The sequence below is a fragment of the Podarcis pityusensis genome (assembly GCF_964106645.2).
Source record: "Podarcis pityusensis genome assembly, chromosome: 6".
Lineage (NCBI taxonomy): Eukaryota > Metazoa > Chordata > Lepidosauria > Squamata > Lacertidae > Podarcis > Podarcis pityusensis.
This window is the reverse complement of record NC_138030.1, coordinates 81,850,157-81,866,128: the sequence shown is the minus strand read 5'-3', so window position 1 is coordinate 81,866,128 and position 15,972 is coordinate 81,850,157. Positions and strand designations below refer to the sequence as shown.

At 40.1% G+C, this 15,972-nt stretch overlaps 1 protein-coding gene across 2 annotated transcripts in view; it reads right to left on the bottom strand.

Annotated features, from left to right (window-relative positions):
- The window catches only part of DENND1B (DENN domain containing 1B), a 185,653-nt gene that overhangs the window by 105,760 nt on the left and 63,921 nt on the right, over nt 1-15,972 (bottom strand). For both annotated transcript variants that reach the window (XM_081010763.1, XM_081010764.1), the window contains exons 5-6: nt 12,758-12,807; nt 2,920-3,033 (exon numbers count right to left, since the gene is read on the bottom strand). In XM_081010763.1, the coding sequence (XP_080866889.1) occupies nt 2,920-3,033; nt 12,758-12,807 (164 nt within the window). The remainder of the gene's footprint in view (nt 1-2,919; nt 3,034-12,757; nt 12,808-15,972) is intronic.

Here is a 15,972-nt window from a genome sequence, read left to right as displayed (position 1 = left end):
AAACCAAAAAAATACATTACTGCTTCAGTATGCAATTCTTGTTGAATGGCAAAAATTGGCCCATGAAAGGCATTCCCTCTTCTTCGTACAGTAAGCATTCTGCTATTTTACCTATTTATTGTGAACATTCTAGACATCTTCTCTCAATGGTCTGGTACAGATGAAACACTGACCCAATTCAAACTATCAACTCACTGGTCCCGTTCACATGTAACACTAGCCAGACTATGGCTTAGCACAAAAGGGCAAACATGTGGGCTCCTGGAGAGGAGATCACGGCCCCTTTGCTCGGGCAAGTCATTCCGCTGTTGCACTGAGCTAAGCCATGGTTTTGCTAAGTGTGTCATCCAAACCCAGGTTTATGGTTTAGCTCTCTTCAGACACAAGCAGCAACCAAGGTTTGTCCTCTGATTACCAAGCCTTCTTTGACTCAAGAACTTGCCTGTTTTGACACATTTGACTACAGTATGCTACTGTCTCCTCCTTTCTTGTTCCCTTCCTCCCTTTCATATGAAGTGCCCTAGTGGAGGTTATTTGGAAGCAGGTATGTCAGGGTAGGACAGCAGGTCTTTCCAGTCATAGCCCCTATTATTACTTCCTTAATGTAGCCCTCAATCAAAAAAGGATTAAAAAGGTAAAGGGACCCCTGACCATTAGGTCCAGTCGTTGCCGACTCTGGGGTTGCGGTGCTCATCTCACTTTATTGGCCAAGGGAGCCAGCATACAGATTCTGGGTCATGTGGCCAGCATGACTAAGCCGCTTCTGGCGAACCAGAGCAGCGCACGGAAACGCCGTTTACCTTCCTGCCAGAGCGGTACCTATTTATCTACTTGCACTCTGACGTGCTTTTGAACTGCTAGGTTGGCAGGAGCAAGGACCGAGCAACGGCAGCTCACCCCGTCGCAGGGATTCAAACCACCAATCTTATGATCGACAAGTCCTAGGCTCTGTGGTTTAACCCACAGAGCCACCCACGTCCCTAAAAAAAGGATTAGCCACCCCTGAATTAAATACCTATCATAGGACACACAGAGGCAATTTGAAAACAACAGCTTAAAACAGGGTTACGGAAACTGCGGCCCTTCGACTCCCATCAGTCCCACTCAGCATAATGGCCACAGATAGTGCAGGCAGCAACATCTAGAGAGCCACAGCTACCTCATTTCTGGTTTAAAAGAAACCAAAAAGATTTATGCTACCTCACACATACATTTGAAAATCTAAGCAGACCTTCAGCTATCAGGGCTCACATTTCACATGCAAGAAACAGCATCTCTTCCAAATATAAGTAGTTGATAATTTTCTATGTGGCAACAACCACATTTCAATCTTGAGGGCTTATAGAGAAATGGAAACTGAGGGCTGGAGGAAAGACAGGCCTAATTTGCAAGAAGATAACAAGTGCAATGTTCATGGAGGGAGGATTCAGTTACCTATGTCAGATAGGACATTTCCAGTGCTGGCTGCCTCAGGGTATTGCATAGATTACATAACAGTATAAATGCTGTGGCAATGAAAAAGCAACTGGTCAAAAAAGAAATAGCCCCAAGAAGGACATAAGCAACCCTTTCCTGCTCGCTTAACACTTAGAAGCAAGTTGCATCCTCCTGTATAGTTATGACGAATGCCAGCTTTGTCACAGCTAATATTAACTAAGATTCTCATTTAATAAGGATTTGAAACTGTGATTTATTATTGGGTTCAGATCCTGTTTAAAATCAAATTCTGCTTAGCATGAGGGGTGAATATGTTCCTAAGACAGGAGGAAATGGGAGAAAGAGAACACATGTTCAACACTGGTTTCAAATCTCTTAAGTGCAAGGAACAAAAACCATTATTACATCTGCACCAGCCCAGAATATCACTTCAAGTTGTGGTCATATGTTTGACATTCATCCAGCACCAGTTTTAGTATTTCAGTGGGCTCATGTGGAGCCAGTGTTACATCTGCATCAGCCCATCTAAATACCCCACAATAAAGAGTACCGCTGCTTTTACTGTAGAAGGTGCAAAAATGTCACTTCTTTGCATTTGTGAAATACAGGCTTGATGATGATGATTATTTGTGAAATACTAGAACAGAATGTTAACAAACGTGCAAAAAAACATAGCATGAACTGGGCAAAACAGGACACAAAACAGTAATCCATCCACAAGAGACAACTGCAAAAGGTCAGTTCAGACAATCCTTAAAAGGTTGGATTTTGCCTTATATGCATAGTATTGTACACACACAGGCTGAATTTGGATGGGCTGCCCCTGGCACAGAAAGTCCGGGATGACAGAGGCAGGGCTGAACGAAATCAGACCTATGAATAACTGTCTGAACCAGCCCAACACCCAGTCCTTTCTGAGAAAGTTTTGCAAAAATGCATTGCTTCTAGCAGTGCTGCGAGGATCCTGTAACACAAATACCAGCCTACTTTGATTCAAGATGGATGCAAAGTAAGGGTATAATGCAGTCTTGTGACTAAGCTTAGGATGAAAAATTCACATATACACTTTCTTATGATGCAACTTCTTTTCTTTCTTTTGGGTCAGGAAGGAAGAGAAGTATATCTACTTATTTGCACTAGAACTACTTCTCTTCATTGTCCTAGGACAATTTCAATTGCAACTCATGCGGCGAATTTTTCTCCTTTTAAAAAAAAGTTACACAAGTTCCTGCTAAGCCAGGCCAGATATGGTACATTTTCAAAACACCTCATTAAAGCTTCTTACCTTATGGAAAAAATAAGTAAATAAAATCATTTATAACTGTCAAGAAGTGCTATTGTGATGGTAGCAGGCCAGGACACATAAAAGTTTTTCAGATAAGCAGGGAATCTACAATTTTCAGCCAATGATTAATAATTAACTAAGAGAGAGTAGTTGGACAGGATAAGGAAATTACTAATTTGTTGTAGATAGCTACTTACCTTAGAATGCATAGGCAGACTTTGCCTCCTGATGTTAACCGGCAAAATCCAAATCTTTGTTTGCTTTCAATGTCAGTAAGCACAAAGGTAAAGTGCTGTCCAACCTGGGTCACCCTAGGAGGACAAGAAATATATTAGGCTGTTCTAACCCAGAAAGATGAGCTTAGAATTCATTTACCGTATGTACACTGACACTAACCGGAAAAAATATTCTAATCTAATAAATCAAACAAGATAAAGTTTTATAAATAGTCACTGGGCGGGGAGGGACCCCTGACAACTTGATTCACCCTAGATTCACTACTAAAGGCAATTGTTTGTTCATTTGCCTATGTCTCCATGGCACAAGTAGCATCTGCATCGACTAGCAGAATTTCACCAGGGCTTCAGACTGTTCCATCCTCACCTTGTGATAGCAGGGGCTGAAGCCGGGACCTTTTCCATTCAAAGCATGCGCTCTAACACTGAACAAGGGAAACAGGGCTCAGTAGCGTTACACCAGGAGGGGGTGGAGTGTGAACAGAACTTGCCACCAGGTGCGGGTGAGGCGTGGAGGGTTCACAGAGCTTGCCTTGCCTGCCCAGTCTCACCTCGCCACCGGAGCCAAGCGGGGCTGTGCTGTGCCACCTGCCACCATGCAAGGAGGAGCCCGGGTGGCTGACGTGGCCCTTGGACAACCCCCCCACACACACACACAATGGCTGAGCAGCCATTCAGTGAGGGGGCCAGGGATGCTGTAGCGAGGCCAGGCCAGGCTCCCAGGCCTAGAGACCCTGGCAGCAGGCAGGGCAGGACGGAGATCGCTGCATGGGTACACCTGGTTCGTGCCCCCCCAAAATTGTGCACCCAGGGTTATAACCCCCCTGCCCTCTCCCCCCCCCCACACACACATTTTGCCCCTGCCAGGGCCTGCCACATTAAAGATTGAATAGCAGAAAGAATTCTTCAGTCTTTATTTTATTTAAAAGTTTTAAAAATTGACTACATTTCAAGGTTTATTAAAAAGTGCTCAGATATTATTACGATAGCAGTTTTCCAAATTATATTGCTCCCATCAGGAGCATCCAGGATCAAAACCAGGTGCCGAGTGATCAGTTTCGAAGGTCTTTTACCAGGAGTAACTCAAGGCTGAAGAAAGCAGACGGAAATAATGTTTATTACACACCCCGCCTCTAGCGTAGCTCCACCTGCTCAGGCTCCCCATCAGTTCCCCCTGGCTTGGCTGTTAATGTTCTTTCATTCTGGCTTCGGTCATTTGGCTGCCCAGGTGCCTTTGAAAGAACTGCACTCCCCTGTCCCCAACCTCTGTCTGATTTGCCCAACTTATTCAGACCTCCTGCAATTTCTGCCAGTGCAGTGTCTTAGAAATTCTGGTCTCATCCCAGTAGGGCTTGGCCTCTAGAACCCTGGGGTCTTGGCTGCCTCAGTTCTGATAGCCTGCTGCTCCCTCCAGCTAAGATTCACAGACTACATGAGGAAATGGAAAGGTTCAGCACGGAATTCTATTTCCAACTTGACCCCAGTAGTTTTTATCGTTATTTATCACTACAGTGGTACCTCGGGTTAAGAACTTAATTCATTCTGGAGGTCCGTTCTTAACCTGAAACTGTTCTTAACCTGAGGTACCACTTTAGCTAATGGGGCCTCCCGCTGCTGCTGCTGCTACTGCTGCCGCCACCGCCGCACAATTTCCGTTCTCATCCTGAAGCAAAGTTCTTAACCTGAGGTACTATTTCTGGGTTAGTGGAGTCTGTAACCTGAAGCATTTGTAACCCGAGGTACCACTGTATCTGAATATTAAAAGCAACCTGCTTTACAGCCCTTCATACAACCAGGAAGCTGCCTTATACCAGCACATATTCCAGTTGCTACACAATGCTATACATGGTCTGCCCCATCCCCATCTCCCATTATCATCTGAACAGCCCTGGGGGCCAGGCTAGGCTAGGTTAGGCTGAGAGAAAGTAACTGGTCCAATGCCAGTGAATTTCATGGCTGAGTAGGAATCTGAAATGGGACTTTCCAGTCGCAGCCTGACATTCTAACCACCACTCCACACCAGCTCTCCATGCTTCATAAGTGCATGATTAAAAGACCAGATGGAACAACTTGCAAAGATCTGAAGGAGAGACACTTAAAAAGTAACAGTGTGACCTAGTGCTGAGTGATGTAACAGAGTCCTTTGTGCTTTATTTCTGCTCGTGTGCCTTCATCATTTTCTGTTCTAATCCAATGTCATGATAAAGACAGTAATAATAATAAAGATGATGATGATTTATAATTTATACCCTGCCCATCTGGCTGGGTTTCCCCAGCCACTCTGGGCGGCTTCCAACAAAATATTAAAATAAAATAGTCTGTCAAACATGAAAAGCTTCCCTAAACAGGGCTGCCTTCAGGTGTCTTCTAAAAGTCTGGTAGTTGTTTTCTCTTTGACATCTGGTGGGAGGGCGTTCCACAGGGCAGGTGCCACTACCAAGAAGGCCCTCTGCCTAGTTCCCTGTAACTTGGCTTCTCGCAGCGAGGGAACCGCCAGAAGGCCCTCGGCGCTGGACCTCAGTGTCCAGGTGGAACAATGGGGGTGGAGACGCTCCTTCAAGTAAGCATTGTTATTTATTGTCCCCACTCTTATACTTTGTTATTTGGGGATATTATTGTTTTCTCGTGTCACCATTTTGTCCTTAGCTTTTTCTTCTCTCAAAGATATCCTGCAAGACAGTATAGGTTTAGGGTCAGAGTATTTCTTCTCCTAGGTGGGCTACCTTCCTAGGTTGATGAGCCCTCACTTCCCTCTACAGCACATTTCCCACACAAGCGGTACTACCCCTCTCCTAACACCCTATACACCCCATGGTTGTATGAGCATGGAAGAAAGAGTGTGCGGGTAGGGGTTTTGTGGCTCCGGCCATGCGCACCACTGGCGTGCTGCCCCTAGAAGGTTAAACATGTGGCAATGTGGCCCACAGACTGAAAAAGCTTCCCCACTCTTGACACAGAGGCAGGCCTTACACTGGCCATTCCACCCTTTGTAGGATTTGTAAGGATTCCTGACTCCACAAACCAAAGATGAAAACACAACCTGTAATAAATAGGAGGCAGGCCACTCCAAAGAGAACAAATTAATAAAGGAAACTGCTTTTTAAAAAATATTCTTGGAAGCTGTTGGCATTGTCACCAGTCCTTGAACTGGAGCACAAATACAAATGGTTAAATGAAGTATTTATATAATAATACTGCAAACTCAAAATTGTTCATCAGAATTTCCTTGCTATAGTGAATGAATGAGCCAAAGGCAAAAACCCCAAACAACCCACAAACGTATATTCCAGCACATACTCCTCTCCTTGCTTCTTTGTTCAAAAATAATGTTTAATGTATATAAACATCAAACCTACACTCAATGTCTCTACTATATGAATAAAGTTTTAAAATCAATATACATGTTCTTCAGTGAACAAAACTGGTAGGGAGTATTTATACTGTTATGTTCATTATCAAGGCGTGTTTTCAAGTTTTCTTTGAGGACTGATTAAGAATTTTCTCTCTTTAGGTATGAAAATTCGCACCATCAGCATCAAATGTAAGTTGTTTGGCCTTGGAGGAAGAACGCACTTTCTTCTAGATTTATGGCTCTGTGCAATCATTTAGGAATGGGGAGTTATTCATATGAGAGAATGTTTTTGCACAAAAGTTATGTATAGCCCATAGACACCATGTATTTAATGAATAGTGGACTCTGGTCCATGAAAGCTTAAGCCATTGTAAAACTGTTAACCTTTATGGTGCCACAAGACTGCTGTTTCGTTGCAACAAACTAATATAGCTATTCCTCTGAAAATTATTATGTTATATTTAGTAAATTGTCATACAAGCTGGCTTTAAAATAAGAATTAAAGTTGTGTAGTAAAACAGTAGTTCAGTTAGTATTTGTAAATGAACAGGACAGAAGTTCATAAAAGTATGATTTGTATGAAGAGAGTAAACAAGAGATTTCATAATGGTATTCTTGAACATGGGATCATCCAAGGAAAGTATGTGGCAACAGATCTGGGATACATAAAATAAAATTCTAACTGTTCATAACTAAATTATGAATCTCACTAACCATAAGTTTAGACAACTTTAAACATTTTTTTTAATACTTCTAAGCTTCTGGTTAGAAGGTCTATAAATAGGTTATTAGCTATAAGTGCTAAATGAAAACCCCCTGTACGCAGCATATACGTCAATACAGGTTTCTGATGAGAAACAATAGGGATAAGCTTGTAAGGTTCCCTAAGAGAATCTGCTAATGTTGGGGGCAGAAATCCTGTCTAGATAAGATTCTTCATGTGATCCACAAAAGGCAGTTCCATTATTATATTTATTCTTTAGTGCCATTATACAGGGATGAGAAAAGTACAGTGACACTGTGGAATGTGGCAACAACATGAAGCTTTAGGTTTCATGCTACATTTTGATCTCACTGCTGAAAGAAAAATGTATTTTGCATACCTTAAATATTTCTTTACAATACAAGTAAGGTGCCACATATCTCTCCAATGTTTGTTATGCATGGCAAACATTTTTCTCCAAAAATTAATTAACAAAGGCGTGTCAACAAAAGCAACATTATTACTGCACGCCACCCCAATATCCTAGTGGTGAGAGAATCCAGGGGTTTCAGCTCTTACCAGGATTTGGCTTCCATGGAATGAAGGTTAGTGGAGCCTGTGGTGTCTTTTAAGGTATATGGTTTTATTTACACATATATACAACCTGAGCATAAATGGAGGGACTCATAGCATTAACACACCAAAAGATCTTGCTCCTTCATTCATCACAAGTTTGAATTCAGCACAGCTCAAGCAATGTCTCTGTATCTAGATTCTTACGACTGCTTTCTCTTACGTTCACATACAACTACACTCCCGTTGCACTTCTATCTACCAGCCATGGGGGAAGAGGAAAGGCCCACCCATTTACCCTATGGCACAGAGCAATTTCTTTGGTTATGCTAAGTATGGTGCTTAAGTGGTCAGCTAAGGCCAATTGTCTAGTTTGGGTCTAGATTTTAATCCTTACTGGGGAAAAGACTCAAAGAATTGGAAAACTGACCCACCCACCCCACAAACTAACAATGTTATGAAGAGCAAACAGAACAAAAATAGTTCCATACTATTTTTTTCACTTTGTTAATACTTCAAACATTTACTAGAAATGCACCTCCATCCTTGAATTGAGCATACTTTTAACTTTTACTTCTGGATCTACCTTCCATAGGTCAGGCTCCAAATTTCAACGGGTTAGAACAAAAATGTAGCAGAACCCTGCCTAGATTGAAAGCTTAGAATACTATCCAAAAAGCTGCAACATTATATGAACAGGTTATGGACATGTACTGCAATGCGCTCTACGTGGGGCTACCTTTGAAGGTGACCCAGAAACTACAACTAATTCAGAATGTGGCAGCTAGACTAGTGACTGGGAATGGCTGCCAAGACCACATAACACCGGTCTTGAAAGACCTACATTGGCTCCCAGTACGTTTCCGGGCACAATTCAAAGTGTTGGTGCTGACCTTTAAAGCCCTAAACAGCCTCAGCCCAGTATACCTGAAGGAGCGTCTCCACCCCCATTGTTCAGCCTAGACACTGAGGTCCAGCTCCAAGGGCCTTCTGGCGGTTCCCTCACTGCGAGAAGTGAGGTTACAGGGAACCAGGCAGAGAGCCTTTTCAGTTGTGGCGCCTACCCTATAGAATGCCTTTACATCAGATGTCAGGGAAATAAACAACTATCTGACTCTTAGAAGACATCTGAAGGCAGCCCTGTTTAGGGAAGCTTTTAATTTGATGTTTTAATGTATTTTTTAATATTTTGTTGGAAGCCACCTAGAGTGGCTGGAGAAACCCAGCCAGATAGGCAGGGTATAAATAATAAATGATGATGGTGATGATGGAGATATGAACCATACGAAACAGTGCTTCTCAACCGTAGCTGTCAATAGAACATAGTCTGAAAATAGCTAATAGTAGCAATTCTTTTTAACCCACCAACATGGAAATACTACTCCAGAATATTTGGACGCTAAACTGTATTGTCACGATCCACTTCATAAAGAGAAGTACACCAAATCAGCACATACCATAAAACTTATATGGAAAAGTTGATAAAACAATGGAGAATATCCATTCTTGGTCCTGAACTTGATTAATTTTTTTACAGATGATGGAAATAGACTTCAAAAAACTTTCCTCATAAATTAGACATATTCATTGCATTAGAAAGGCAAAGCTATGGTTATTAAAATATGTTATATGCATGCATGCTTTGAAATTAAAAAGAAATTAAGTAATCTCAAACTTCCACAATTTTCAAATGGTTCATAGAAAAAAAACTGTTTAAGAACTGCTGTGTTATATTGATTTGCTTAACTGAGCAGCAGGCAAACAAAATGTATTGTAAGTTAAGTAAAAGCAACAAACAGACCTTAAAATACTTTTATATAAAGGGATGACCATTTGGTCTTTTGTTTATTAGAAGAAAAAAACCTTCAGCTCCAAGTTCCTAGCTCTCAGGGAGGCTCTGAAAACCTTGATGATTCCATATTCTCAAATAAGCTAAAACTGTTATTCAAACCCACTTCAGTTCACTGCATGTGCAAGTAGTAATTCATTGGAGATGAAACAGTGGATTCATATTCCTAAAAATCACTATATAACAGCATTTTTATAGTCTCTTCTGTCCTTGAATGCTATGTTAGGTGAATAATGTGGTGTAACTCCATGTAATTAACTCTTAATAAAATAAAATATATGAATTCAATGATATAGGACACTTCACCTAATTTCATTTATCCATTTAAACAAAAAAAAAAATTATATCTTTAACCACCTTTCCATGTCTTTTGAGAAAACACAACTTTCTATTCTACAAGCTGAAATTCTATTCCATATTGCAGTTACTGCATCTTCCACTATTCAGTGAAAAATTCCATTTAGTTCAAATAGGAATTTAGGTAAATTGCCTGTTGAGGTATTGCATTTTTATGGATGTAACACTACAGTACATCATATATGCATGATGTACAATTTAGAATATTCAGTTCTTCTTGGATTGTAATAGAAAATGATGCAGTAGTTTGGTAGCATAAAAAAGAGTAAAATAAAATGTGTGCTAATGGAAATCACACATCAACAAAGATACTGTCTATATCTATAATAATACATATGCTACATGTCTCTAAAATGTTGCTATGCATTTATTCTCACACAAATCCCTACGATCGAGCTGTTCTCAGCTTCTTTAATTTATTACTTCGTATAATCATGCTATTTACCGAAATCCTAACCACTGGATGGCAGCAAGAGAGCCTCATGTGCTTTTAATGTCCCTAATTTTCATTCGCTTTACCTTCGTTACCAGTTTTAGATTCAATGGCATGCAGGCAAACATTACATTATTTTTAATGTGGTTTGTTTAAACTATCCTTTTACAACAAGCCAGAATCTGAAATCACAGTTTGATCCTGGCTCAGTCTCAAAAGCCGCAGCTACTCAATTCTCCAAATATGGACATCATGGAGATCTGTGGTTTGTTTTAAATCAGAAGTGAGAGCTTCTGATCTCTTCCACAAATGTATGAAAGAGGAGGAGAGGAGAGGAGAGGGGGAGCACATGAGCCTGGGGCTCTCTGAAGCTTTGTCAAATAACAGGAGACCATGGTTTCCCATTACATCCAGGCTGTGCCAGAGTCTTGTATCACCTCAAACACTAACTGGCTTATTTTGTGGCATCTGCTCTCATGATCTAGAGCATGCTTCATCAGATGCATGATGGCATCCTCAATTCAGGTAGCTCATCTAATGAAGTGGACTGTACTCTATGAAAGCTGATGCCTCAAGAAAACAGAATAGGGTTTTAACGTGCCACTATCATTCTAGGTAGGATATTGAAATGTGTGGATTTTTTGTTGTGTTCTCACTCGGCCCTACTTTTCTGAACATTCCAGTTCTTCCATTTCTTGAATCTTGATTTACCTGTTTTTTAAGCATAGTTTGATACTGTCAATCAACTTCAGTCAGAGTTTATATATGAATGGGCCAATATAGGTGTATCTTCCAGACACTTAACCACAGATCAGAAGAGGATCACAGAACTGGGCCTGCCCTCGCTACTCTTCCTCTCTTCTCACACTCAACTTTTTCTAGCCCTTCCCTTGACAGCCTTTCTGCACCAACCTTAACCAAGGCTATCTCTAACCATTTCCCTGTTGCTTATGAGTTTCCAAACCACTTCAGACCCTGGCTTCAATTACCTGTTTGTATCTGCTGCCAAGCCTGGGCCATTACTTGCCTGACTAAAGATTTCTTTCTTTCCTCTTACAAGTGAGAGTCTCTGTCTGCATGTTTTGGGTGGGAGCCAGAACATGTAGTTTAAGCACAGTTAAACTATCTAGATTTTAATCCTGCATCAGTCCAGTATGTTGAAGTCACAAAACAATATATGCCTGGAAACCTTCCAAATCTCGTATCTATACACATCTGGAATCATTCTCAAGGTAACCAAATATGCAAATCTATCCAAAATAAGTTATGCCGGCTGCTTGCACTGGGGGTGGGGGATAAGACCTGTGAATCTACCCAAAATTCAATTTGGGCTACAATATGTGTGGCAGAACAGTGTACTGCAGTTGAGAGAATGTTGGGTTTAAATATGAATGATTCTGATTAAAATTTCTGCTTGGCACTGAAGCTCAATGTGTGGGTTAGGGGCATTCAACATCAGACAGAAATAGAAGAGTTTCTTTCAATTGGATTAAAGAATTGTGGAGAATTTTGCCCATTGAATGATACTATACAGGAAGGCTCTTACCTGATTAAAGAAATCATAGCCTACTAATCACATGAAATTTAATCAACTATAATTACAGAGATTTCCAGATTTCCATGTGAAAAAAACAACAGTTTTTAAGGGGGGGGGACACTTTGTTTTTAAATAAGTAAGCACACATCACAGCAGGCACTATTATAGAAGAGGCATGATAGTAAAGGAGCAATGACACTTCTAATATAGCACCTGCCACATCTGGTTTTTGTAACTACCTGTATTCAAAATAATTCATGTTTTCTATAAAATCTATAAAGTGAGGAAACTTTGTGATCAATTATTCTAGCCAAGTGATTCAATGTTGCAGCCCTACAGTGGATATTTTAAGCAAATGTAAGGATATTAGAAATTTATAACCATACAATATTCTTAAAACTAACTCTCAGAGCACATCTGGGCTTGCACATTTTCAAGACACTTTCCAATAAGTTCTTCTGCACCACTGCCACTTAAATGAATAGACATGGCACAACAGCCTAGATGAGTTGTATGTTTATACAACTCCAATTCAACACTGCTTAAGCAGGAAAGAAATTATTCTGAAGATTCTCTAATACCTACTCAGAACACAATATTATATCCAAGTATTGAACTAGGCTACAATGCCACCTTTATCAAGAAAGCATATTGTTATCTCTTTTATACCAATGCATTTCCAGTTCAATTGGCGCAAACTGAAAGACCACATGTTGTTATAAGAAGTCTATTCTGATAAACAATATATTAAAAGCAAAAGTATACATTTTTCCATTAAAAGCCTAAAGGCACATTTGAAAATCTAAGACACTGACAAGATTATAAACTGAAGACTGCAGTTGGAAAAGCACTTTGCTTCTTAATTTCTCTGAAACATTGCTGCTACACATCACTTTAGTCTCCCAAAAATAAATAAACCATACTTTCCAGGACAAATAGATTTGTGTACAAGTGGTATTAATTTTGGTTATTAAAAGAAGCAAAGACAGACGTACCTTGCAATGTCAAAAGGAAAGCAGAATTTGGGTACACTCTGGAGTACTTCCTGTAAATGCAGAAGAAAGAATGTTAGGTGCTTAAAAATTACTTGTAATACTGTTTGGGTTTTTAAGATAATAAATAAATAAACAATATTTGGCTTCGGGGAGAATATAACGATAGCACACGTTCCTGGACTGAAATAATTGATTATTAAAAAGGAATTAAGTTTGTGCTTTGGCAGATTGCAAAGACAATGCCATGGAAACCCCAGGAGGAAAAGGCCTGGCCTGAAGGGTATTAACACCCTTCACATCCCCGCTGGGATTCCCTTCAACAAGGCCATATGGATTTTACAAGAAGCACCGTACCATATGGGTAGGCCACGTCTGCTGCTACTTGTACTACAGACTAGCCACAGGGACTTCTGACAGATCCTGGCTCAAAAATACAAATGTTGTTTCAATTAAAATGCAAGCAGAGAAAGGGGAACCAAGTTGGCAGCAAACTGAATTTACTGAGAGCTAAACAACTCTATATGCGTTTCATAAGCTAATGCTTTAAAAAGCTGGAACTCTTCACTGGGTACAAAGCATAAATTGTACAGTTAACCCTTTAGGGCAGCGGCAGCAGAACAAGGTCACAAGCGCAATTCATTCTTAATTTTAAAAGAAAATAAACCTAATGTCTCCATAATCCTACAAGAATTGTAAACTTGTTTTTCGCTTTTCTATTTAAGATGTTGTTTTGCAGCAAGTAATGTGTGTTAATATAGAAATAATGTTGGTATAAAAAACTACACAATGCCTGGAAAAATTAGTAGAGTAATAATGGAAACTATTATCCCAAATAGACAACATCAGTAGGGTTGCCAGCTGACTTTAAGTCTAGAAAATGAAAATCACACAGAACATTAGTAGTACAGTGTAGCAATGCCGGCAGTGTGCACTGTGTTGTGCAGAGTAACAAAACAATGAAACTGGATTCTGCCATTAGGAATTTACAATCTAAATTTTGAGAGAGAGAAAGGGAAAAGCACACATAGGAAGGATGAATATGAGCAAGTGCTAAATAAAATTTATTTAGGCCTTAGTACATCTGGAGATAAGAAACTTGTGAGTAAAAGGCTTTTTTTAAGGAAAGGAGTAGCTAGGTTAGAGAATTACACATCAGAACAGATGCACCTTATTTCAGATACCAACTTCACATACATGACAAATCAGTGATTGTCATACTGCCTGCTCAAGAGTCTTCTGACATGAATGGAAGGCAGTATTTTGAGACAGCTTGGCAATAGGCATTCCCATGTAATATGTGGTCCAAGTGTGGATGGAAGCTTGGAATACAATGAGGACACCTGAAAACTTTAAAGACACTCCTAGGACCAGGTCAACATGGGTAGGAAACTATCTAAATGAAAAGGTAAAGGTACCCCTGACTGTTAGGTCCAGTCACAGACAACTCTGGGTTTGCACGCTCATCTCTAAATACAGATATACAAATTAATGCCCAGGTCCTTTAAAAACAACAACAACAATCAGTGTTGAATAATTACTCAGATTATTTGGACTATCACAGTAGAGAAATCAGCATTTCTGTGTTCTGTAGGGTATGTTTTTTATATGCTGGGCTTTCACAGTGCTAAATATAGATTCCTGTTAACAGAGCACCTGAAACTATACTTAGCCCTCATTTCTTAACAACACTGATTAGTAAGCACAGATGATGGCATTGCTGGGGATCTGTATTTGCAAAAATTCATTACATTCCTGTGATATTTCCGCTCCTCAATCCAAAATGAGCACACAGAGAAAGAAGATAGATGATAGATAGATGGATGATAGATAGATAGATAGATAGATAGATAGATAGATATAGATAAACGTATCAGTCTCCTCTGCAATATTGTACGAGGCAGATGAACTACAAGACTTTCCCACTGCTGTTTTCCATCCCTCCCCCTATCCTCAATTGGCGCGCATGCGTATACAAAGACACAACACAAACGTCTGCAAAGCACAGCCTCAGCTCGCTTCCCAACTGGCAGGATCATCCCTCAGGGGACAAGTCTTTAAACCTCCGCACTCTTTAAAATTCAACCAGCCAGCAGGTCTATAGACTGGTGTATAAACAGTATAGGGAGGAAAAATCCTCTCAGCTTATGTCAGTGACAAAGCAGCTCAGCAGTTGACTGTTTCTCCCCTGACAGTGTAAGCCAGGTTTACACAGATCAATAGATGGAAACCTACCTAGCTTGCAGGGCTCAGTTTTCTCCCTTAATTACAGGTGTTATTCAGATTTTTAAATGAATGAAAATAACATGCTGTCCAGAAGCTTTCTAAATGCCTACTGTGCAGTTGGTTTAAAATATTCATTACACAATGTAAAAATAATGATATATTTAGAAAGTATTACTATGCATCTTAGTGCTGATTTTGCATAGCACTGACAATATTTCTATGACAGGCCATTGTTCTACGAAAAATAAAAAGCCATTAAACTTGCACTTAAGGCGTGCCTTGGCTGGTAGACAGACCAAGTTGACAGATTTGTAAAGAATTGCTGCCACTCTTGCTGCAAAGATGGACTGAAGTGTTCATTCTCTGCTAATGAAAAAATATTATATAGATATCTGTATACAAGGAAGATGTCTACTGGATAATGCCTTTTGGCTATGTCCTGGACACATCTGGATGTTCTAGGAGTCATATGTACAGTTCAGGAAATCAGAGAAAGAAATGCATCTCTGTATATAGTGCAGGCAACTGGGAATCTTACCGTTATGCGTCAACAACAAAGCTATCAGATCAATCAGTTACCACTTTGCTCGTTAGAAATGGTTTAAATTTAGAAACAGTTGTTAGAAATGGTCCACAATTTAATTACTTATCAAACAAATGCTGGACACTGCCCTTGCAACAACGAAATATGTATTTTATTGAATTTCTGTTTGTTCTTAGACGAATGGCATAAGCTCCAAGGCACAAAACTGAAACAACATCCTTTGTTGAGGGAAAAGGAATAATTTTACTAATCTAGAATATGATGCTCTAGAGTACTCAAGCAGCCCAAAGACCATACTGATTAAAAATACTCGGGGGGGGGGGATCCAGTTATCCTCCTGTTCTCAGTCTGAATTCACTTCAACCTGACATGCCACTGAACTGGGAAATGGCAAGTTAAAGTAAACTCTCTTTAGATGATAATGTTCCATATATAAGCCTGCATCTGT